The sequence below is a fragment of the Seriola lalandi genome, unplaced genomic scaffold (assembly GCF_002814215.2).
Source record: "Seriola lalandi dorsalis isolate HSWRI2012SDOR001 ecotype SW California unplaced genomic scaffold, Sedor1 jcf7180002054524, whole genome shotgun sequence".
Taxonomy (NCBI): domain Eukaryota; kingdom Metazoa; phylum Chordata; class Actinopteri; order Carangiformes; family Carangidae; genus Seriola; species Seriola lalandi.
In genome coordinates, this window is record NW_019525077.1 from 1994181 (window position 1) to 2019033 (window position 24853).

General features: G+C 41.5%; 1 protein-coding gene across 1 annotated transcript in view; it reads right to left on the reverse strand.

The window, feature by feature from the left end:
- antxr2a (ANTXR cell adhesion molecule 2a) overlaps positions 1–23452 on the reverse strand; it is a 70148-nt gene extending 46696 nt beyond the window's left edge. The window contains exons 1-10 of the mRNA XM_087176055.1: positions 22891–23452; positions 17659–17730; positions 14599–14670; positions 12927–13008; positions 12711–12815; positions 12463–12531; positions 10856–10936; positions 7622–7682; positions 6488–6583; positions 3679–3748 (exon numbers count right to left, since the gene is read on the reverse strand). Of these exons, the coding sequence (XP_087032181.1) occupies positions 3679–3748; positions 6488–6583; positions 7622–7682; positions 10856–10936; positions 12463–12531; positions 12711–12815; positions 12927–13008; positions 14599–14670; positions 17659–17730; positions 22891–23063 (881 nt within the window). The 5' untranslated portion in view covers positions 23064–23452. The remainder of the gene's footprint in view (positions 1–3678; positions 3749–6487; positions 6584–7621; positions 7683–10855; positions 10937–12462; positions 12532–12710; positions 12816–12926; positions 13009–14598; positions 14671–17658; positions 17731–22890) is intronic.
- Between the last annotated feature and the right edge of the window lie 1401 nt (positions 23453–24853).

A 24853-nucleotide genomic window follows, 5' to 3' on the forward strand; every position in this document is an offset into this window, starting at 1 on the left:
GTGGGGGGAGCAGGGGAGGAGGGAGCCGGGTGGGGAGGGAAGGAAAGGCATCAGCAGATGCCAGCGTTTCAAGCCTGATGCCACAGCTGTCAGCACAGATGATGCCTCTCCGTGAGTGCTCCTACACAGCTCAATGACCAACTGAGGACACTGTGATTCCTGGACATCCAGCCTGGATGTGGAGCCGCCTGCTCCGAGCCCCCGGTGGGACGGGAGGCTGCAGCTTCCCTCAGCTCGAGTGATTGCTGCATTTGAAATATGTCCCTCAGCAATTCACGTCTGTGAGGTCAAGACAGAAGTTCAAACAGCGTTCGCCGAAGAGGAGGAGGAGGAGGAGGCCCCATGTGTCACAGACACGGTTAAAAAGGAGGAAACAAGAGAGGGGACATGTGATGAAAAGGGGATTCTTCTTCGGCTGACTAGAGCTGTGTTAACGCAGCGCCCTGTGCGCCGGTAGTCGTGATGGAGCAGAAGCAGACAGATGGACGGAGACGGAAGTTTCCGGGCTCCAGCGTTCCATGCAGGTGGTCCGGGGTGCAGGGATTGTCAGTGCATGGTGAATTATTTAAATGGGGAGCGTGGAAAAGGGAATGGCTGCATCTGTCGCACATCCTTTTAAAGCCCCTCCAACAGATGTGTTTACTCACCATCCGTACCAGCTAACTACTTAATGGGTCACCACTGGCAGCCAAGAGTTAATTAAGCAGGCCTTTTGCAAATGGCGGGCACGTAGCATCAGCTCAGGTCCTATCAGGGCGAAGCTGGCGCTGTCGGCCCATGGTTTACAGATGTAGTCAAGCTCAAGTTAATCTTTTTACTGTAACATGGGCAGGTGGGTTGAAAGACAAGAGATTATGTTTTGCTCTGCTGGATTTTATTCAGGAACAATGAACAAGGACTTCTGCAGTTGCTGCTTGTGTCACCTGTAGTTAATATTCAGCATTTTCTTTTAATTGATAACTGAGGAAAATCAGGTGATTGCAAACCCAACTGTGGAAGAAAAAAGGCGAAGAAATTTAAAATTTGCTTTTAAATGTAGATCTTCATCATCAAAATACACATGAAAATTGGACTTTTGTTCGGGACTTCATAAAAAAGTATTATAATCAATCCTGCGATGTAAAGAAATCCATTCAATTCTATTTTTATGAGAAAATTATTTACCAATAAATGGAAAATTAATCGCCAACTATTTGTAGAATTGAAAAAATTAACACAATTAATGAACAAAAAGCTTCTAAAATATGAGGATTTTCTAGTTATCTTTGTTTTATATAATTTTAAGTTGAAATCTCAACTGTCAAACAAAACAAGGAATGTTAAGTCACTCTGGCATTTTGACATTTAATGGAGTAAATGATAATGATAATTAATTAATCAAAAACTGAGGTGATAATTGTAGCGCTATTTAATTTTTTTTTTTCTTTTGGGGCTTTTTTTTTTATGCCTTTATTGGACAGTATAGTGGAGAGACACAAGAAACAGGGAGGCAGAGAGAGGGGGAATGACATGCAGCGAAAGGCCGTCCGATGTGGGATTCGAACCGGGGCCGACTGCAGCGACTGCTTAGACCACTACGCCACACGACGCCCCTATTTACTTTTTTAAACAGGGACTGCACAGGTAAACACGAGCTCAACTGCATTTTCAGCCGACATCTAAATTGAAAGTAAAACAACGAATCAAATGAATAAATAAAACACCTGAACAGACAAAACAGCCTGTGTGTCAGCTTATATGCATGTGTGCAACTATGTGTGTTAATCCAGTCATGTTTATCCACACATGGAGTCTGTGTGTGTGTGTGTGTGTGTGTGTGTGTGTGTTTGTATGTGTGTGTGTGTGTGTGTGTGTGTGCTGTGAATCTATGCAAAGTGTATTTAATGTTCACATTTTCATTGTTTTGAGATGAAAACATGAACTATAATTACTGCCTCTGCCAAAACAGTCCAGGTGCAGTTTACATGCATGTTTGTCCAGACATGTGTGAGGACTTAACAGGGAATTTAATTAAAGATATTACCTGTCTTTTCTTTTTTTGGCAACGTTTTGGTGAATCATTTTAAGAGAGAATATGTTGTCTTCACTTCGGAGACGATTATTACAGCGGCGTTCAGAGGACTGACCCCGACCTGGTTCTGATCCAGGGAGAGGAAGTGAAGAAGGTGACTCAAATCAGGAAGGAAACGGATCAATGAATCCCTGAGACGTCGCTTTCATGAGGCCAAAAACATGTTTTGTGAAGTCCGACATTTGACAGACAAAATCTAAAAATCAGTTCATCGCAAAATTTGAAGACATTCCCTAAAAAAGTGTTGCTGAGATATCGTGCTCAAGAGAATGGGATGACCACGCAGAGGGGGTGGAGGGACAACCTGAAAACATAATGCCTGCAGCCCTGGTTGTCGCCGCCGTGGAGAAAAAAAACATGAACGCACATGATCCACGTTCCACCGTCAGCAGCAGAAAAAAAAAACAAAACACACCCTGATCACCCTGAGCAGTTTGGACTTTAAAAGCTGAGCGGATTATCTGAGGTGAGGTTCAAGTTGATTTGGAGCAGTTACAGCGATGACACGTAATCTGTTTTAGAGCTGGAGGACCTTCAGGAGCCAGCGGCGCTCGTAATCATACATTTTTGATTGGATTGCAGTCGGCGAGGACATGAAAATCTGTTGTTCCATCTAACATGCCTTAGCGATCATCTGTTATGGTTTGGGATTAAAAGAGATGACGTTAAAGTCAAACAATAGCGACGCAGCCGGGAATAAACGCATATTTACACTTGTTTCCACTTGAATCTTTGTGGGTATGTATGTATGGGTTGTTTTTCCTGTCAGGCTACATCTACAATGTTTACTGCGTCTTTACGCTCCACCGAACTCCTCATCCCCTCAGCTACTGTTTTAACATACAGGCGATTTATAGATTTAGGAATTGTTTATCTGCACATAGAAGACATTCTATAAAAGCAGCAGACGACATAATGTAATGTAATGCACGTAAGACCCCCGAGGAACCCAGAGGATTGAAGCATCTTAGATAAATGTAAGAGAGAGAGAGATATAAATAAATAAATAAATAAAAAACAACTCTGCAACTGAACTGAACACGGAGGAGTGGAGCTCGAAAAGAAAACAATGCCTGCAGAAAAAAGGGAAACAAGCTGGTTTTTGAAAGAGTCTTGGTGGCAATGTAAAATACAGGAAGTATCTGTGAGTGTTTGGGTGTCTGAGTATCTGAGTGTGTGTGTGTGTGTGTGTGTGTGTTTGAGTGTGTTTGAGTGTGTGTGTGCGCGTGCATGTGGTTCCACAGAACAAGATGAAAGACATGATTCATTCTCGATGCAGCTGGGAGCAAAACACTACAACCTGAACCCGAACACAGCGCTGCATTTCTTTTCTTCACTGTTTTTTTTTTCAGATTTTGATTTGTTCTAGATGCTGGATTTACAGAGTTCACAGAGGAAAACGCCTGTGATTTAATTGTCACACGTCTCTTGTTGTCCACGTCCTGGGGGTCAAAACTTAAGTGCATCTACACAAACAGTCAACAGTTTTCAGACTTACTAACAATATGCCCTTCATTAAAGACTGGCCAGTATCTGACAGTGACTCATATTTGATTTTAAATAAACACAATCACTTCCACCCAACAGAAACCCCAGTGTGTACTCACTGTCCCACTTCATAGAGCTTCGGTGCAGGACACAGAAGATAATCATTACGCACTGCGCTCGGCTTTTGATCTGTAAAAACAATCAAAAAAAAAAAAAAGACAAAACATTAATAAACTACTTGCACAACTCGGATCAAAAACTCTCGTCTCTTTTTATCAGTCTGTGTAGTTTGTTTTTTCTCTTCAGAAAGATGATCGTCGTTTGCTTTTATGATAAATGAGCAAATGCAGTATAACAGGATAATGCCACAGAGAATTCTCCTACATTTCCCATGATTCTCGAGTCAGGATTTGTTCTTGATAATTACTGCATCAGGATGTGTAATGTAAATTACGTCACCATCAAACTTTACTTTATACTTACTTGCTTTATTATGAAATAAATACTTACTTAACCCAAACCCTCTGAACATTGTTTTATATTGAATAAAATTTCAATTATGATGAGCCATTTTCAAATATTATTAACTCAGTTTTTTTATCAAGGAACCTTTTCATTTCCAGAGAACAATATTCCAACAAACCTTCTATGAACCCTTGTCCTCTTGAACATTATACATCATATCAATTTCTTTCTAAACTAAATCAGTTATTTCGTAAACTTCTTGTCTTTTTAAAGTATCATATTAAAAGGTGCCATAATCTCTAAAGGTCTCTGTCCATGTGTAGTGTGATTATAGATCAGCTCTAGCTTCTATATTAATACTGTGAAAGTATCAAAGCCTCAGTCCACAGAGAAATGCACACAGCCTGTATTCAGAAACTGAGCCTTAAAACCAGCCGTCAGGACTTCTGGATCTTTGTGATGTCACAACAAAGCAGTCACCAAGCCCCGCCCACCTAGACCCACCATCCAAACCTTTACAGGATTTGGTTTCTCTGAGTTTTTTTTTTTACCAGAAATCTGCTGTATTCTTATTTCAGAAAAACAGACAGCCAATCAGAAGAGAGGCTCAGAGCCTCCTCTCTTCTGATTGGCTGTCTGACTTGTTGTTACTAGAGCTCCAGAGAGAAGCCTAAGAGAGGAGATGTGAAACTACACTGAGATGTGTGTGTGTGTGTGTGTGTGTGTGTGTGTGTGTGTGTGTGTGTGTGTGTGTGTGTGTGTGTGTTCATCAGCTCAGGTTGATAGCAGCCTGAACCAATCCTCAGCCCTGGAGGTCATTCAGATTATTGATAAATTTTTTATTTTTATTTTTTCTGCTCGGGGCTCCAACTGGTTTAGTGATGGAGATGAAAACTGTAGCATCTGTTCCACATATGTGCTCTGTGTTCCATAGTCGCCATGATGCCTGTCCATAATTATAAGGTGGCCTCACTGTTAAAAAGGTCTGGACTGAACACATGCAAAAGCCAACAAGGGAATAAATAGCCCCAAGTGGGCAAATGTGAGACAGCCTAAACGGAGAAAGGACTAACAGGGAGACATCTGCTAATGGCCACTTCCTGATTCAGACTGAGTTTTTTTTTTTTTTTTTAAACAGGAAAAAAAATATGCTCAAGTATTTTAGTCAAGATGAAATGATGAAAAAAAATAAAAATAAAATCAAAAAATAACTTGTCAAAGAGGAAGTGTTGTCATTGGCAGTCATCGATCCCGCAGATCCCACGGCCAAATGAGAGCTTGAAAAGACGGGCTCTCGGTGCCAAATCCTGTTTGCTTCCTGAAAAAGGATTTCTTTTTTTTTTTCTCAACAGAACAGACTGCAAACTCAAAATAAGGAGCACAGTGACCTACATAGCCTCCTTTCTTCTGCCGAATTTAAACGACGTAGATAAGGAAGCTGCTGTGAGATAACAGACGTTGTCCAGATCGGGGGCTTTGCTTCGACCTCAGCACCGACTATGATCAGAAGAAGAAGAAGAAGAAGAAGATTTCCTGATTTATACGAATAAATCTTCACAGTTCCCGGAGAGACATGAACATGTAAGGAACATTCACAGATCAGAGCCGCTGGGGGGTGGAGGGTCTGATTCTGCAAGTTAGCACGGTTGTGGCTCTGGGGAAAACTTTCAATCAGATTGGAGGGCGACTATCACAGGATGCGGCACACAGCGCAGATTCACCGAGGACAGTTTACTGAGTTTTCAGTGGCCCCTGGTGCGGACGTCCATCCTGTAGCCTCGTTCACATCATCCTGGATAAGTAGCTTGTGCCCAAACAACACAGGGTAAAGTTTATTTTTCAGAAACCTACAGTCAAATTCAACTTAACTAAGCTTTGTCTTAGCTTTCAACCGTGAGATGGTGGTTTGTAGCTTCAGGAAATGCGAGTAAGTGGGCCTTGAGTTTAGATTCTTAACCTATCTGAACAGAAACAAACGTGCTGGGATCGCAGACTGCAGTTGTATAAAGAAAGAATACAGCAGGTTGTGGACAGAGGCATGTGATCCTGCTTCACAGAGAGAAAAAAAATGGCTCCTCTCAGCTCTTTCACTTTGGTTTTTTGCTTTTTTTTGTATTGAATATTTTGGACTTCCCCTTTCGTGACTTACTTCTAACTTTAGGACACTTCATGATCTGACAGCAGCAACTTTTAATGACAACAAAATACATTCATCGTGTAAAAATCAAACCCATCACAGCTGCAACACATCACTTCAAGCATCTCCACAAATACCAATCAAGTTGTTGTCATCCTCCACATTACTGGTTCCCTAAAATGTTCTGGTTTATTTATCGTCAAAACAACACCCACATATTCCAGTTCAACTGTGCTGAATGGACATTTTAAGCAAATGGAGACTGATCTGAGTCGAGCCCTGCGGCTGAGGATGAGTACACAGTGAACTGCGGTCGCTACACTTACTGAAGGTTTGCTGGTTGACTATGAAGCTGCAGACGACGCCTTCGTTGCTGCGGCCGACGGCGAAGCCGTTCCCTCTGAGGACGATGTCGAAGGACTCTGCGGAATGTAAACAAACAGGAGAGATAAGAGCGGAAGCCCACATATATTTAGGGTTTCCTCTCGTGTTTGCATGGGCCTTTTTTTCCTCCATGAGCACTGAACAGAGCATCCTGACATTATATGTTGTCACTAGCTGATCCTGTACGTTGAACCTTCCTATACAGGGACATTTGCGCCATATACAACATTCACACACTGTTAAAACAGTTTGAACTTCTGTAACTTGCGTTGTGTTTTGCGCAACCAGATGAAAACTACATCCAGAAGGAACTTTAATGTGTCGCTTTTCAGATGATATGATATATACAGCTGTTCTCTTTCTCTCTCTCCCTCTTTCTCCTCTCAGCCCAACCGGTCGAGGCAGACAGCCGCCGGCCCCGGGTCCGGTTCTGTCGGAGGTTTCTTGCTGTCGTCGCCGTGTTTGCTCATTGTGGGAACTGTTGGGGTTCTGCTCTATAATATTGAATAGGTATGTATGTTTTGATTTGGCGCTATAAAAAATAAAAAATAAACTGAGCTGAATTGAAGTGAACCGCAGCCATGAATGTGGCCCCTCACAGATCTTGAGTTATTAGCTTCACATTCGGGGGCCAGTGGTTCCAGTGGAAACTTGAAACTTTCAGCTCGACTTCTCACAACTCATGTTTTGAGAGCCAGTGATGAGCTGTCACAAGCAGACGCTTCTTCATTTCGAAGAAGCACAAGCCAAAAGGCCTCTGATTTAAGGTGTTAAAAGGGCTAAAAAGCTGCAAAACCTTAAATAATTTTGATTTTCTGAGGTTCAGTGGTGAGTTGGAGAGTCTTACAACAGCCTACGTGCTGTCGGATGATTTACAACGAGCCACATTGAGCTACTCCTTATCGCAAAGCAGACTGGCTCCCTCCCCACTGCCTGAAACTGAGACATCTTTCCAATTACTCTTGGAAAGATGTCTTAAGTTCGGCGAGCACGCAGTAAAAAGAGGGATTCCTGCAGAGGATAAATCTAGCTGTGCAGAGCTCCGGGGACTGACTGTAGCAGGAGGATCCACTCACCATTCACACAGATACTGGAGGGCTCGACGCTCAGAATCTCTGTGCACGATCGCTTTAATATCTGGAGGATGAGAAAGAAAGAAAGAAAAAAAGAAAAATGAAATGGGTACATTATCGCTTGAGGGGCAAGAATAAATACATCAAGTCCTGGCCGTTATCAGCTCTGTCAAGTTTAGAAAATAGATTAGGCTGCAACACCTGAGAAATGTCTCGCTCCTGATCGGGGCCTGGCGGCTAAAAGGAGAGCGCTGGATATCAGCAGCGAGGAGGACAGGACAGAGAAACGGCAGCTGTGTCAGCCTTTTATGGGAAAATTATGCAAGACTATTCCACTCCTCAGCTCTATTAAAAACCTCCGGGATCCTGCATTATCATATAAAGAGGCCTGTGTGAGCCCACTGTCATGGAGCCGCACTATCCGCTGTGATTCAATAAATCAACAAAGGACAAACTATGCAAATCCCAGTACACAGTCAGTAAAAAGAAGCATATTAACTGCAATATAGGACACTTGAACCTTTCATTTGATGTTGGGCGAAACTTCAATCTGAGGAGTAGGAAAGAGGAAGTGTTTACAGGGGCCTTATTAAATATGATGGTTTGATATGGAATCGTTAAAAGGGGGAGAGTGTTGTAGATGACAGCTGGGAGGAAGAGGATCTGCTGCTGTTCCTCTGTGCCACAATTTTCCCCGTCTAATTACTTCCTTGGCAATGCCAGAGAAAAAAAAAAGAAGAAGAAGAAAAAAAAAAAGGAGATAAAAACAAAATTGACTGTTTGCCTGCCCGAGATTAAAATGATGGGAGTACCCGAGGAATGACATCGCTTTCCCACCAAGAGTAGAAATGTGGAAACAGCACTGCTCCAAGTGGCACTTACTTTTTAATAGAGCAAAATGTAGTCGTTTTTAAAGAAATGTAGGTAAAGTAAATGATTTGTTAGGGTTGGAGGATCTACCTAGTCGTAAAATATACGCTTTGAACGTTGAGATTTGGATGACCCCAAAACAGCAGCTCTTCATTTCTCCCGGAACTAGGGGACAAACATTATTTACAGTCTGGAGGGTGAAAAGGAGGCAGTCGTCCAAATATCCGGAGTCACCCAGAGACATCTGAGCCGGCGCTGTAAGTGGTGACGGTTCCTGAGAGGACGAGGACGAGGCTGCTTTAGTCATTGTGTGGAAATAACCAGGTGGAAAGGTGGATGTGGGCCAATTCTGTCACACATTATTTAACGGGAATGCGTCACAAGATAACAACCCGGCGTCCTCTGCAGGATAACGCAGAGGTTGCTACACTCAGAAGCTAAATAAAGTTAAAAATAATGATGTGGCTACATTGCAATTTGGGGTTTTCCCAAAAGGCCTCAGACAACAACAGCCCAGTGTAGTGCAGGAAATAAATAAATGGCCTGACTGGGTGCAAGAAACCCAACTTTGCCGAGCTCCCTCCCAACCCCCCCCGACCCACTCCTCTCTCTCTTTCTCTCTCTCTCTCTCTGTGTGAGTGTTGTCATGCTGGTCACAGAGGCAGCGTAGATCCTGCAGCAAAAGGCTGCACAGATGATCTCAAATCCAACAAAATCCAACAGAGGAGCGAGGAGGCCAACTAGTCATGAATCCAGTATTACTAATCAAAAAGGAATGCTGCGCGTTTCATTTGGTCGAAGCGTCACTGTGCTCAGTGTCTCCGAGGACTGAGCCTATTTCTTTTTTTTTCTTCTTCTTGTTGTGTTGTTGCTGTTGTTGTTGTTGTGCTGGACATTCTTCGACAGGCTGTTGCTGTGTCTTAAAAGCATGCAAAAAATATAAATACAACTTAAATAGGAAGAGCAGCAATGTGAAAGAGACTCTGCATGCTCTGCTCTAGATAAAAGATTTTTTTTTTTTTTTTTAGCTCAGCACAAACAAATTAGAAGCACCCCCTTTCACAGGCTTTAAGCACATTTTAATGCTAATTATTACAAGCTGGATTCACGAGATCCTCAGAGATCGAAATGCTCAAGGTTAGAAGTGGTGTGTCACTTTTTCCACTTTTTTCAGAGAGATAGTCATGCTTTCTCATACTTTCATTATCCAACACATGGTTTGAATGAAAGGTGGTTGTATTTCTCTTTTTTTTTTTTTTTTTTTATGATCATTTTGGTGCAAAACTATGCAACATGCCCCTAGACTCATGTTTGGAACCCACAAGATGATATTTAGTGGACATGCAATTGGAATAATAATTAAAAAAAAGTAATAAAACAGGGAATTCAAATGCATATTTAGCACAAAGGATCTCCATTTTGCCCATCGCTGTTTGAAACCATGCGGCGTTCCCTCTTGTGTGTTTTCTTAGACACATACTGAGAGCCACAGTTTTAGACCCTCCTTTGCCTGACAGTCATTTTCAAAGCAGCTTTGTTTTACTCTTTGCATCACACAACAGAAACAAGTCACACGCCCTTTTTGGCTTTGGATCCTTTCAGCTGCATGTCTGACAGCCATGCCTCGTCCTGCTCTTTCCCCAAACACTACTGGCCTTGTCGGCTCTGACACAGATGTAAGTCCAGCTCAGGTCAGAGAGCTGCGCAGGGCTCTGGGCTCAGATTCATGTAAAAAAATGTTGCCATACAATCCCCCGCCTTGGCTGACAGCGTTTCAGACCGAGAGCTGCAGCAAACGGAAAGTATCACTAATTGGCTGGCAGGAGACAAGGAGGCTGCATGGGAAACTTCATATAAACACTGTTTAAGGGACTCTCGCTGTCCGACAGCTTTTCACTGACACCATGGGTTTCGATGGCTTTTATTTTGAAGTTCATCTCAAATAAGAAATAAAAGCTTTAATCGTATTGGAGTGCTGCTGCAGGAGGAGGATGTCATATGGACAGTGAGTAACTGTCAAGCTGCTCCAACTCCCAGTGTCTAAGTCACTGCAGAGCGGCTAAGACATTTCCTTCTCCGTCTACAATTAGCAGCTTTTCCACAGACATTTTCCGTGCAGCTTAGCAGGAAGTTCACTGAGGTTTTTGGGTTTTTTTTTGCTTTAATTTGGGTGGTGAACTTCAATGAAGCCGAGACAGGAAACATTTTTTTTTTTGGCCCACCTGATTCCCAATTCCCAAAGTCAGCTTTCTAAAAAATCAGGATAAAGCCTCTAAAGGATGACTAGTTCTGTGCCCGAGAGAAATTCAGCTGAAACCACAAACCTTAACTGACACACAAAGACAAACAGAAAGTGGTCGAACTTACAGAATTGACAATGCCTTTGAGCGCGTGGAAGCCATCTTTGACAGGAAACACTTGGTCCTTGGTGTCCGCGATCTCAGCAAGCTGTTGGTGACACGAGAGACTGGAGCAAAAGAACAAGTACCGCTGATTTTTAACGCTGCTTTCTTCTTTTTCTGTTTTCCTCTTTATGACTGAGCACTGTCTTTTCCTTTCATATCATGGGCAGGAGGAGACATAGCAGATGGCATGACTGTGGCAAACACTTTGCTCAACCATAAAAAAAAAAAAATCAAAAAAAAAAATCATTGCAGCACGAACTGGGAGCAATATTGCCTTTGTTTATGACTTAATAAGAGCTCATCACAGGATGGTTACCAATGGTTACAAGGGACAGGCCACCATGTTGGAAGAGACGCAGTTAAACTACAGACAACGCAGACATAAGGACTGAGAATCGGACTTTGGTGCAGCTCAGAAAAAACCTCATCATCACCTCAAAATGAGCGCAAACTCAAATAAAATAGTGACCAAATTTTTCTGTGGCCAATTAAATTTGTGAACAGTGTGATGGGCCAATAACTGATTTAACAGGCAGCGTAAATGATGATTCTACTCCACAGTTTCCACTTCTAACGCCATACAATGCTAATGTTCACAGGGAGCTTTAAAGGAAATATATCCTATAAAAAGGTCTCTGTCCATGTGTAGTGTGATTATAGATGAGGTCTAGGTTCTATATTAATACTGTGAAAGTATCAAAGCCTCAGTCCACAGAGAAATGCACACAGCCTGTATTCAGAAACTGAGCCTTAAAACCAGCCGTCAGGACTTCTGTAACTTTGTGATGTCACAACAAAGCAGTCACCAAGCCCCACCCGCCTGGACCCACCATCCAAACCTTGCAGGATTTGGTTTCTCAGAGTGTTTTTACCTGAAATCTGCTTTATTTGAATTGGATCACTCAGAAAACAGTCAGCCAATCAGAAGAGAGTCTCAGAGCTTCTCTCTCTTCTGATTGGCTCACCGACCTGTTACTAGAGCTCCAGAGAGAAGCCTGAGAGAGGAGAAGTAAAACTAAATTGAGATGGTTAAAACCACAAATATATCTTCTTATGGATCAACACTTCAAATAAAACACTGGGAAAGTGTAAAATATGGGACCTTTAAAAGTTACACTTCCCCCAGCACATCGCTCTCTTCTTGTGGCTACATGGCTGTGCTGACATGTCCAGGTGTAAGTACACTCTTTAGTCTGTGCTGTGTGTGTTTGTGTAACGTAGATGTGTTGTAACAAACATTAGTTGTCATTTAGCAACAGCTCCATTAGCCTAATGGTTACAGCATGTGTCACTATTTAACTCCATTGTAACTGACGAGAATTCAGGCTGACCACAAGGTGCGTTATGGATCAAATTATGGATCTTTTCTTTTTTTAAGTGGATTGTCTCTTTAAGACCTGCCTTTTCCCCGCACAGGTAACAGCGATGATGTTGCAAGTGTTTACCTATCTTGTCATACTTCCAACATGGCAAGGTGCCTCAAGCTAAAGCCATAATCACTGAGCACACATTCAGCGACAGGCTCCTCGGGTGTTCGACTGCTGCAGATTAAGACTAAAGCTCACTTACCTGCTGCTCGTCAAAGTCCTTGATACCGACACAGTAAACACGGGCGCCGTATTTCCTCGCTTCATCAGCCTGCAGCTCAAACAAACGGGTCCGTGATTGATGTGCAACAGGTTGAATGTTAAACAGAAAGAAAGAAACAAAGAAACCCAAAATTGTGAGACAGAATTCTGTACACGCAGGACCTCCAGGCACCAAATCACATTTGAGAATAATTAAATAAAATGAATAAACACGCAAGTTTCTTTCACCTGTTTCACTGTCAGGTCGTGCACGTACACCTCAAGTTTCCCGTCGGTCAGAGCCAGGATGATGCTGGAGGACTTGGGCGGCTGTTTCTCAATCTGAGCGGAGGCCTTCGAGTTGAAAACAAACGTCTGGTCAGATTCCAGTTTTACACAGCGTTTGATCATTTGTGAAAAGCCACTGAGCTGTAATCGGATCAGTGTTGAGAGGGTGAAACTTACCTGTTTTAGTCCCTCGTGCATGTATGTTTCACCTGCTGGCGTCACGTCATGCAGGCGCTTCAGACCCGCTTCTATCTCGTTTCTTGAAACACAAACACAAACACACACACACATAAAATAAATGGCTGACATTTTGGCACACGTCCACTCTCTTCCACCGAAATTGTGTCAGAATTTTAAGTATGCTTTATTTATCAACACTGCAGGTTACCACTGAAAAGCAGCATGTTAACGTCTCATTAATAATCATTTGTGCAACAATCTGGTGGAGATTTGTGGTTTTGGTAACAACAACACACATTAACAAGTTGTTCTCGTAATAAGGACGAGAGGAGAGGTTGTTTATCCAGAATATATCTTTGGCAAGAAGGGGAACTAGAGGGAAGGGACTTTCTAACTTCATGCAAATGTTTCATCTAGAAGAGGTCAAGTTATGACTGGAAACACAAATCAACAAAATATCTTCATGGCATGTTACTATAGCAAGGTTAAACACACAGGATAATATAAATACTGAAACATATTATTATAACAGTTTTTGGTTTGTGTGCTATCTTTTACACACTGTAGGTTCTGATGACGGTGCACATCAGCAAAATAACCGATTTCTTTTATTGCAAACACCCGGAATGGAACTAAAACACCTTATGTGATAAGCAAAACTGGAATATTAATTATTCCTCAGTGCGACTTGATTCACCATCTTAAAATAGACCATGTTTCTGAATGAACTGTCCCCTGTCAACCTGCGTGTAGTATGAGGTCCTCAGACAGGAACACGTTATGTAGTTCCTATGTCAAGGTGTGAGACTGAAGGGGGGCGGAGCTTTTGCTGTCAGGGCGCCACAACTCTGAAACAATCTGACCGGTGAATTTAGACTCACACACACACACATCAGCATCTTCTTTTAAAATCGACTCTAAAAACACATTTCTTTTGAATAACCTCTTTTAAATATTTCACTTTTTATTTACATTGCTTATTTGTGTTTCTGTTTTTATTTGTTTTTATCATGAGTAATTTGTCTGCATGTGTAAGTGCATCATAAATAAACTTCATTATCATTATTATCATTATCGTTATTATTATTATTATTATTATTATTATTATAATAATTATCTATTGTACCCATGTTTTGTTTGTCAGACCTGGTTGTTTCTTCACTGCTTAAGGAACTGAAAGGACCACAGTGCTGTTCCCCTGTATAATCATATTGGCAGGAATGGTATTTAAATAGTTTGCACATTTAATTCAAATTATTTTTATAGGTCTAGTTTGATTAAACACCCCTGTGCTCAGGGTTAAAATGTGAATACTCACAGTAGGGGATTTTATCTTGCAATATCATTGTATATTGTGTGTTTTTTCGGTTAATGTAGCAAGTTAACTACCCGACTAATTTAGTTACTTCATCACAATTATTAAAAAAAAAAAAAAAAAAAAAAAAAAAAAAATCAAATATTGCTATAAAACCGTCCTGATCATTTACAACAGTGTCCTCATTGACCAGATAATCAAACACGCTGTTGCAAAAATCAGTGACATTTGACAAAATTACACAATATCAGAAGCATCTTTGTAATTCAAGATTGTTGCTGAGAAGTAATGCATGAAATAATAGTGATACAATGAGATAACAGTGTCGTAAATGTGTCCCTGTCAGTTTCCTACCTGTCTCCAGTCAGAGGCAGCAGGACTTCTGCTCTGGCTGAGAAAACAATGAAGGAGACTCTCATTCTGGGGCTGAAGAGAAACAAGACAAAAATCACAAAAACAAAATTAGTCATAATTATAATAATTCAAAATGTCTTAGATGGAGGTGGCTTCCTGTTCACCCGAGACAATATGCAAAGATATCCGTTTTCTATTTCCTCACTCCACAAAATCATCACTTCTGTCCTTCATCCTCTTTATCAGATAACCACCCACACAGCAGGATAATGTAATATACAGTCAGAGCGGCTGTAAAGGAGCCTGTGTGTTTTATATAAAGCACCAGTTCCGTTCAGTTAAAGAGATGCAAATAATTCACCAAACAGAAGGGGCTGCTTTAATGTCAACTAATATTAGTGTGTGACCTAAGCTTCTGAGGGATGTGATTAATCAATTTGCATTCAGGGAAACATGTCATGGTGATGAGTCACATAACCACACACACACACACACATCCTGTTGCACATGTATATACTTTGTACCTGTGACTTTTTAAGTGTGTGAACTGACACTGGACACTCTGATGTATCTCCAGCCACAGCGTCTGGCGTCTGACCGAATCCTGTGGGTATATCCAGACCTGTTTACACTCACCACCGCTCACCAATTCTCATCAGTTTTATGTAGTGGTAAATTTGTGTTCAGGACTGGTTACAAACCAGTCACAGTCTTTATGCAAGTAACAGCAGTCAAAATAAAAGCCCTGTAATTTCACCTGAGTAAAAGTAAAGCATCATCAGTTAAATTTATGTATTAAATGCAAATATCTACATCTGCAAATACCTTCAATGTGGAGGATTTTTATTATTTTTGACTCTGTTTAATTGATGGATATTGTTTGAAAGTTTTAAATACCAGTGACAATAAAGTCCCTGAGTTTTTGGTATCAATACTACAACTATGCTTTTTCAATACCTAATTTTAAATTGATGAAAATATTGTTTTAACAAAAGCCATTTTACTTTAACAAATAAAACTTCTCAAACACGTCTTTACTGCTCTTTTAACACAGAACTGATGCACGACGACCTTAATACGCCTATAAATTTGTAAAAAAAAAAAATTATGATTTAAGGAGTAAATAAACAAAAAAGCTTTTGGTACTATGGAAGTATGGGAGTTTATAACCTAGGCCTGCTGGGGTTAAGAAAACCTCATATCTGTAATTTCGAGCATTTCTATAATTTTATCTCAGTTAAAGAAGTAGATGCCGCTCTACAGATCAATTAGAAATTACTAAATCAATCTAAAAGTCACTTTGTCATCAAGCTTAAACAAGGCTGTTTCTCAGAGCTCCTGAAAAGTGGATAACTTGGAGCTAATGGACCTTTGGTTGAATAAAAATTACTGATCAGGGCTGATACTGACCTTACAATGCAATTTGATTGATCGGGTACATAATATATAATTATGAATTGCACAGGGTTAAGAAGAAGTTTGGTGCAACCTTATCAAAATCTGAAATGCTGTAAGTAACCGGTGACTGCAACAGTCGGATTAATGTAGCGGAGGAGAAGTAAATGGTCTTCAGTAAAGTACTGAAGTACAAGAGTAACTGAGTAAAAGTACACAGTTACTCCCCACCTCTCATTACCAACACAAGGCACACTGATGCCATCCCACAGAGCGAGTTAAACTTCAGATAATTAAGCTCACAAGTGTTTCCTTCAGAGATCTGGAGCCTTCGGAGCATAAGGAGAGGTGCTGATATTTCTCACCCACATGACACACGGCCCAGTCGCGATCCTCCCCCGCACAACATAGCACAATCTTTAAGCCACACGGACAGATTTGGCAAGGAGCGGTAGCAGCCGTATACGTCCACATCCTGTCTGCAACTTTTAGAGTCATATGTGGACTGAAAAACCAACCACGCTTAAGTCACAGTTGAGAAATCGTGGGTGTTGACTTAACGTCAAACTTTAGGCTTCGAGTGCCTCGGCTCGTGGTTGTGTACGTTACCTCTTCGCTGGTATTGAGATATTTTTCTATTTCTAAGAAAGACTTGGGATGAAGAGGCAGTGATGCCAAGGACAAATCAGAGGGTGGTGGTGGGATTTTTTCTCTCTCTCTTTGAGAGGATTGGGAGGTGCGGAGGGGGAGAGGGAGGGAGGGAGGGGGAGAGGGTTGAAGAAGAAGTCCAGTTTGCTCCACATGGCGGAACAGAAGTGCTCTTGGTGAGCGAGCATTGTTTAGCAGATTGTCCTCGTCGCCTTCCAGTGTTCTCTTGCTTTACTGTACATTGTCTGCCTGTCAGCCGTTCTGTGGTGGAAGCAGGGGATAAGTGTGGAGCCGGACCCCCCCGGTGCAAATGGCCATTCTCACAGCCCAGAAGACTGCTCCTCTCTGCCACCCACTCCCACCTGGTGCCTTTGCTATTTTCTTCAACCAACCACTTCATTCTGGCTGGGTCGCTACCGTCTGTACTGTGCTGGCAGGCGCCGTTTGACTCAAACGTTATGCAAGCTGAACGTTTCAAGCCGGTTTCTGCCGTTTTGTCTTTTTTTTTTTTTTTTTTTTTTTTTTTTTTATGAATTATGCACAAAGCCACGGATTGTGCAAAATGATTGTGAAGCAGGTGGAAAGTCCTTTAAATCTGTACAACAGGCTGAACCTAATGTCGTCGGCTCTTGAATTGTAGATATTGATCCCATTGCACAACCACGCTGATGAATTCAGTCAAAACAATTGTACTATTTTCCTGCGGTCAGTTATGTTTTCAGTGTACAACAGCGACTTTTTAAAGATGGTGAATATCTAATATTTACAGGAGACTTGTGCTTTTATTGATTTAGTATGCATATTCTGTTTTAACTCCATGTTGCTGTCAACATTAAATCAGTGCTTGTCCTTATTAATGCAGTATTTGTAAGTTTAGGGAGTAAAATTTTCACTTCATGTTTTTCCTTATTTCAAAACATGAGCATTACGAAACCTTTCCTGACTCCAACACAACATATTATTTTTTCATACTTCCAGAGATTATATGACTTTGACCCCAAGTGACCTCTTACTCACCTCACAAATCTGTCCGTAAGATTCTTCACAAAAGAGTAAATCTCGAACCAGTTGGTAGCAACGCTCCCAGACCTGAAACAACAGAACAACAGTCAGCTCGCAGCTCGTCAGCGGCAGCAGATTGAGTGCTGGGGAGTAAAATACTGTACAGTATTTGTGCTTTGTACCACAGTTGGACATTAACACCAGCCACATGCTGGATAATTGTGCTGATAAGTCTGTGTAGTATAACAGCCACTTCAGCTGTTAGAGCCCTAAAATGTTCACAGGAGCTTTGCCTTTCTACAAATCTAGTTGGCTGCTGCAGTCACAGCGGAAACCCTCCCCCCCAAAAAAAGAAGGAAAAAAGAAGGTAGAAAGATCACTCAAGTGATACATTAACTACGTCTTTATGAACTGCAAGCTGTTAGATGGAGGTGGAGGCAACTAAATACAGGGTGCAGGTAGGAAAAGGTCATTACTGAAAGGTAAACAAATAAATGTGTAACATAAAAGAACACAAGTGCAATACAAACAGCAACACACATGATTTAAATATATACAACAAAACGCAACTAAGTGGACTAAGAAAAGCCAAATAATGTCCATCCACTAGAGGTCTGAAAAGACTAAAGTCTGACACACTCTCACACCTAAAGAATATGTGTACTTTTAGTCTCACACTTTACAAGATTTTGTAAAGACTGAGGATATTGCAGAGTCACTGTTTGCAAGATTGCAACTTGATTCTTTCTAGATTATTTTCCATCATGCTCTTGGTGAACATTTACAGGAAGAGACCAGACTGAAATCCTACATTTTCGTTACTATCACATAAAATTAGTCACTCAACACTACAATTGGCATGATTTGCCCCTAAAATGACTGTGTTTGGACTTTGTAGTCATGATTTCCTGTTTTATTTTGAAATTATTTTGTGTCCTATTAACCTTAACTCCCTCATGTATTCAATGGGAGGGTTGCACCAAACCACTCACATTCTTGAGCCTCCCTCCACTCGCCTCCAGGCTCACTGCTGCAGAAAGTCACTATTTGTATGAGACAAGACTAAAAACTTATGATAATATTAAACTTGTTTTCATGATTTCATCGGAACATGAAGACGAAAAAAAAAAAAGACAAGGTCAAGATGACAAGGACAAGATGACACGAAGTCTCACAAAAACTTTAATGATTTTATTCTGAAATTTGTCTATGACTGAAAATCGCTTGAAACGTTGTTTGGTTTATGGCCGTCATAAAGAGTCTATTGAGCAAAAATCCAGTGAATTACAACTCCCAAAATTGGAAATGGGAGGTTTTCCTTTTGTATTAAGGTTTAGTTCCTGTCATTAAAACCAATTAAGAGTTAGAAATTAATAAATAAACTCGCTGTAACCAAGGACAAACCAATGTTAGGTGGGTGTCAACTTGTAGCCCTTGGCCCTGCTCACCCCTCGATAAGTCAACCACAGTGAATACAGTGTGTAAAATGTGCCCTTGATGTAACGACAAAGAGGCAATTAAACCAATAATTACAATCCGATGTATGTGCGGAGAACATAAAACAGAAGAGTTTGACCATTAGGAGGCTCATCTTTCATGCCACCTCTCTCTCCTCCCTGCTGCCCGGAGACAAGGTCACGCAGTGGAGGGAAGACACGGAGGCCAAAAGGGTAAAAGAAAGTTCCTCTAGACGCTTTGACAATACTGGAATGTCAGCGGGTAATTAGCGGCGGTTAATTGTGGTTAAGTGTTGGTGTGGCGGTTAGAGAGGTGACAGATTAATGCTACTGCTCCGGAACACATCTGTATCACGTTGATGGTGCCATTGATCAGACAAGGTGTTCGAGGCGCAGTCTGCCTTTCCATAAGTTTCCCTCCCACTTCAAGCTCACTCCGTTGTGCCGTGGTGGCTATCGCTGCTCATGCAGAGTATGCATATGTTTATCTATTGATTACAAAACACACCCGCCCCCAGATAGGGGCAATAAATCAGTTATATACAGTATACTGATAGAAGATTCAATAGCGTCTGAGATGTGAGCACCGACAGTCTCGTCCCCATTTACCCTCAACTGTCTAAATGGATGCATCTCAGCTGTTTCTGTGCTGACACATGGATATACATCCGGAGGTCATCCAGATTTCATAGAAACATAGTTACATAACACTTGACTCTTGTTTTAATGTCTGATACCAACTGGAAACAGCTCAGGTTTCTCTCGGCACCTTGTCGTCTGAAAACAGTGGCTGATACATAACAACTGGATTTTTGTTTGGAAAAGGAAAATAACATATATATTAATATTATTATCCATTTGATTACTTGAGCTAGCTCCTCCCTTAGACCACCACATCAGAGTGTGGGTGTACTACACTAATGTTATACTCTCCGCATCTGCGAATATGCGAGGGTCCGCTAGGTCTGTACGATGTAAAAAAAAGCAAGTGCACCTAGGCTGGGAAACAAACACCAACGCTCAGTTTGCGAGGAGCTCCACTGCTGCCCTCATGTTTACAATTCATCTTTAAAAGAAAAAGTACAGCAGATGGAGCAGCTCTTCTTCTCGTTGCATGGATGTCGCCATTTTAATTTGATTCAGAAAGCGTAAACAATTAAGGTGTTGATCTACGGTGCGTGTTTGGAACTCGTCCTCCAAGCCAAGTATAAATAAAACAAACTAGGCATACGCAGCGTCAGCAGCTGTCCGCGTACGTGTCCGCAAGCCAGTGTAACAGAGGCCCTAGTCAGCTTCCAGGTGTGAGGTGTGTAACTGTTTGAGAGTGATCAAGACATTCCTGGATCTCAGTGAAAGTCCCCTGAATGAAAAAAAAGGCTTAAGAAGCAACACTTCACAGGACACTTCCTTGGAAAAAGCTACCTGGGCGTTTAGAAAAGCAAACAGGAAACTTCCTTGAACTGGCCTCAGATGCAATCATCATCAGTTGGAGTCTGAATACAAAGATCTGTTCTAAATGTCTTTGTACAGAAGCGTTGCAAATGACCGCCACAGCAAATCACACAGCCCAAACTGCAGACATTAGGACCTTAGTCTTATCAGTATAACCAGGAAACACAATGGTAGAGCTATTTTATCTGCATAAATAAACTTCAAGTAAAAAGTTGTTCAACGATGTGACGCCATAGCAAACTCAAGACAGACCATTCACTACAGATCAGGCCTACAGGTTTCACAAATATAAACTTGCATTCGTAAATAAAACAGACCTCCAACTTACGTATACTTACATATACAAAAATGCAGACCAAATTAAACTTGTGCCAAATAATCTTGGTCATCATCCTGTAATTTTGCCATTTAGATGAGGGTGGGGCAGTTTGGAAATGGGTCAGGGGAGCAGTGTTTCAACCCAATGGCCCTGACAGTGGCACGTCTCCAAACCGGGGGAGGACAGGATTAAAAACGGTTGCTGTCGAGACTGTAAATTCTCCGTTATATACTGGAGGTCTTTTTGCATTACGCTTCTGCAGCGCTGTAAAGTTCAGCTGTAAGTGACTGAATCTGGCTGTCAGGTGGTAGCTGTATGTTTGATGTCTGCAGCAAAAGACAGAGCGAACGAAAGACACAGGAAATGGCGCACTGCCAAATTTGTGTTGCAAATGGTGATGCAAGTCTTTCTTGCTAGTTTGTATGTGTAACACACATTATTCTCCTGTAAACGATGTTTCAGGTTTTGTTTTCTGTGATATTCCAAGAAGGAAAAAGGCCCATACAATACAATGGTAAAATCTCTGTTACTTGATCATATAGGGCAGAGAGGATTAAAAGACTGGGGTACAATATTTAAAGTTTTTAAATCCAAAAACCTTCAACAATTTTCAGTGACTGAAAGAAGCTTTTCACTATCAAGGCAGACTGGCTGTTTCCATCTCTATATAGAAAGGATGTAATGATGTAACCTTCACAAACGATAGTTTAACTCGCTTAGAAAGCTATTGCAAATTACATTTTCTTTGTTACTGTGAGGGAGGAAGTGCTGACAAACCTCCATTCTTCCTTTTCACCACTCCCTTACACTGGCAGTGTGTCCCATGTGAGGTAAACAATACATGGATAAACGTCATGACACCATGCGGCAGCACAGTTCTGGCTTGGTTAACTTTTGGTGGGTAAAACTACTGGTTAAAGTGTTAGGGGAAGGCCGTGGTCATGGTTAGACCTGTGTGGTTCAATGAGATTTGTTTGAGCACTCGGTTCCTCTCATGTAACCACCGAGTGTTACATGACTGACTCTGGACATGATCATCAGGTCTGCTTGCATTTAGCAAAACCTGCAGCAGCTGCAGATTCATTTGAAAGTTAATCACTCCTTATAACACAATGATGGCATCTCTTTATGTGCTGATTTGTTCATGTTCCCCTTGGGGAAATTCATGAAATATATATATATATATGACAAAATAAATCAAACAAGACAAGACTAGGAAACAATGGGTAGTAAAGTGTAGATTAACTTGTAGTAAATGAGCTAAACATGCAAACATCTGTGGTATGGAAGCTGCCCAGTTTAACCACAGTATACTGATGGCCAAGCAGCTCTACCAAAACAGGGTATAGCTATCAGCTGCCTTGCTCATGAACTCAGTTTAATGACATGTGCATAAGAGGTGTTACAGTGAGATCTGTGACCCATCAGATTCTGTGACACTTTGGTCAACTTGTGGAAAACGGACTGATAAGTTAACCAGGTGTTGAGAGGTGAGGCGTAGGCGCTCTACACAGGTGCACTACAAAGTATGTCAACATCTGGATATTACAGGCACATGTGACTGTTGAACATCTCATTATAAAACCCTGGGCATCCACGGGCTTAGCCTTGATTGTGGGTGATTGTGGTGACTGCCTTATATATCACTGTAAGCTGCAGCATGAAGACATCGCTTTCTTAAAAGTTTGTGGACACCAGGGTAACCACATATGGAGATAAGTGTCCAAATACTTTTGGCAAAAGTCGTTTCTCAACCTAATTACCATGGTGTCCCCATTTTTGCTGACAGCTGCCATGCAAAAAAAAAAAAACGTGCAGTGGCATACATTTCTTAATAAGGTCACATTAAACTGTGTCACACCTAATGCCCCGGCCCAGAGACCTACTTCACCCCCGGCCGCATCACTTCTCCTCAGGCAATGTTTACTTTTCGTGACAAAAAAAATATCAAACTTCCATCTCCAGAGTGCAGCAGCCTGAAACAGAAGTTCAACAACTTATTTTTATTGTGTTACTTACCTGTCTAAAACAAAGTAGAGGTCGTATGCTCCGTGACAGGATGCTTCTTCTGCCCAGCAAGATGAAGCAAACAGACCCAGGAGGATCACAGCAACAGCCGCTGAGGTCCACCGACTCTTCCCATGGTAAAGTTCACCCTCCGTGGTGAAATAACGTGAAAGCTTCTCCAACATTTTTAGCCACAACAACAACAAAAAAAAAGACTCAGTCGAGAGTTGAGATAGTTAGAAAGTTCCCCGGAATGTAGAGACACTTGAAGACCACGCGCACATCCCGCGAACTGAGGAGCTACATGTCAAAGCTCCTCCACAAAAACAACCGACAGATTGACCTGTGAAATAAAGGAAATAACCGCGGCGACGTCAGCAGCTGTGTCGTTTCTTCATCGTCCTGACTCACTCTTCAGTCACTCACATCCTCAATAAAGCCAGACCTGGCTCATAAACTCGTCAAAAATGTTTAGAAGATATCCAAAATCAGTGCTAAAAGGAAACTTCACTCTGCTAAAGTATACACTCCATAGAAAAGTTTGGCTGCGTTCAGGTGCTCCTGGAAAGAATCGTATATCAGAGTGCTCCAAGCAGACCTTTTTTAACGGTTGTTGTAAGTTATTACAAAATTGTAAATAAAGGATGTTTTTTATTAATCATGTCACTGATATTTTATGAGATGATGGAAAAGGAAAAATAAAATGTTTTTAATAGTAATTCTGTTGCAGAGTGGACTACAAACAGAAATGCCGCAATGGGGCAATATAGCAGCAAGCAACTATTTCCTTTGCAATGATATAGTGGAGTAATGGCGTCCTGAGTAAAGTTGTAATCCAGGTGTGTTGCAGTCCCAGCTTCTCTGTTCTTCTTTTTTTGTAACATGTGGGGCCTGCTCGCATGTTAGTGAGTGCGCGCGTACATGTTAGTGCATTTGAATCCCTCCTGTAAACCGGTGCATGTTTATAAACAAACAAGGACCGCCCACAGGAAAAATGGCGCGGTTCAGTACGCGGCGTTCAGGTGAGTGCCATCTTCCAGAACTTTCTCCACGGAAGAAAAAGCGAGTTTTCATAAAGATACAACCAAAGATAAAGATAAAAACCAAAGTACAAACAGCCTGGGCCATGGGGACTACCGGCTCAAAGCTCGGTCGGGCGTATGACCGTCAGAAGAACAGTTTTTAAAGTTGGACATTCAAGTCCAAGGCTGACTCGACCATGGAGCCAAGACTGTTCGGGCTTTACGAGGTTGGAAACCCCTACGAGCGGCTGGAGTACTCCTACTAGACTCGGAACTGGCTTTTCTTCTGCTCCATGTGTAAGTAACTTGATGGCTACACAATGTTACATGCCTGTTTTCATTAGAGACCGGCTACATTAGCAGTGAGGCGAGGCCAACAAACAAGTGCTTGTTTTGGTCTGAGATGCTGGTGGTCTAGTGTGACCTCTAGTAGCAGTGATGATCGTTTACAGAAGCTTTAGGTTTAACTTTTGCTACATAGCAATGTTTTTATCCCCAAAGTAGTTTAACTACTGAAATCAAAATCACAGTGGATTAAAAAATACCATATTTAACTGTGGCATGAAGTGGAAATACATAGCGGCACAAAATAAAACTAAAGTACCAGTACCACAAGTATTTATTTACAACCCCTAATTTGAAGTAGCCAGATGTTGTCTACTTCAAATCAGTCAGTGACAGAGACACAACATTTACAGGAGCTGACCTGTCTTCAGATGGACAAATTCTCACTAGATTTAGTGTAACACAGGATCAGCCAGCTAATTCGGCAAAACTAAAGCAAGCACAATTCAATACAACTCAATACAAAAGATAAAAACATATTATAGCCCACAGCCTCTGTGTAGGTTGCATTTGGGGGAGCTCTCTGTAATCAACACATGGACATAATCATATCCCACCAAAGTAGTAGCACAGAAAAAAAAAAAATCAAAATTCCCCTTTTCAAGTTG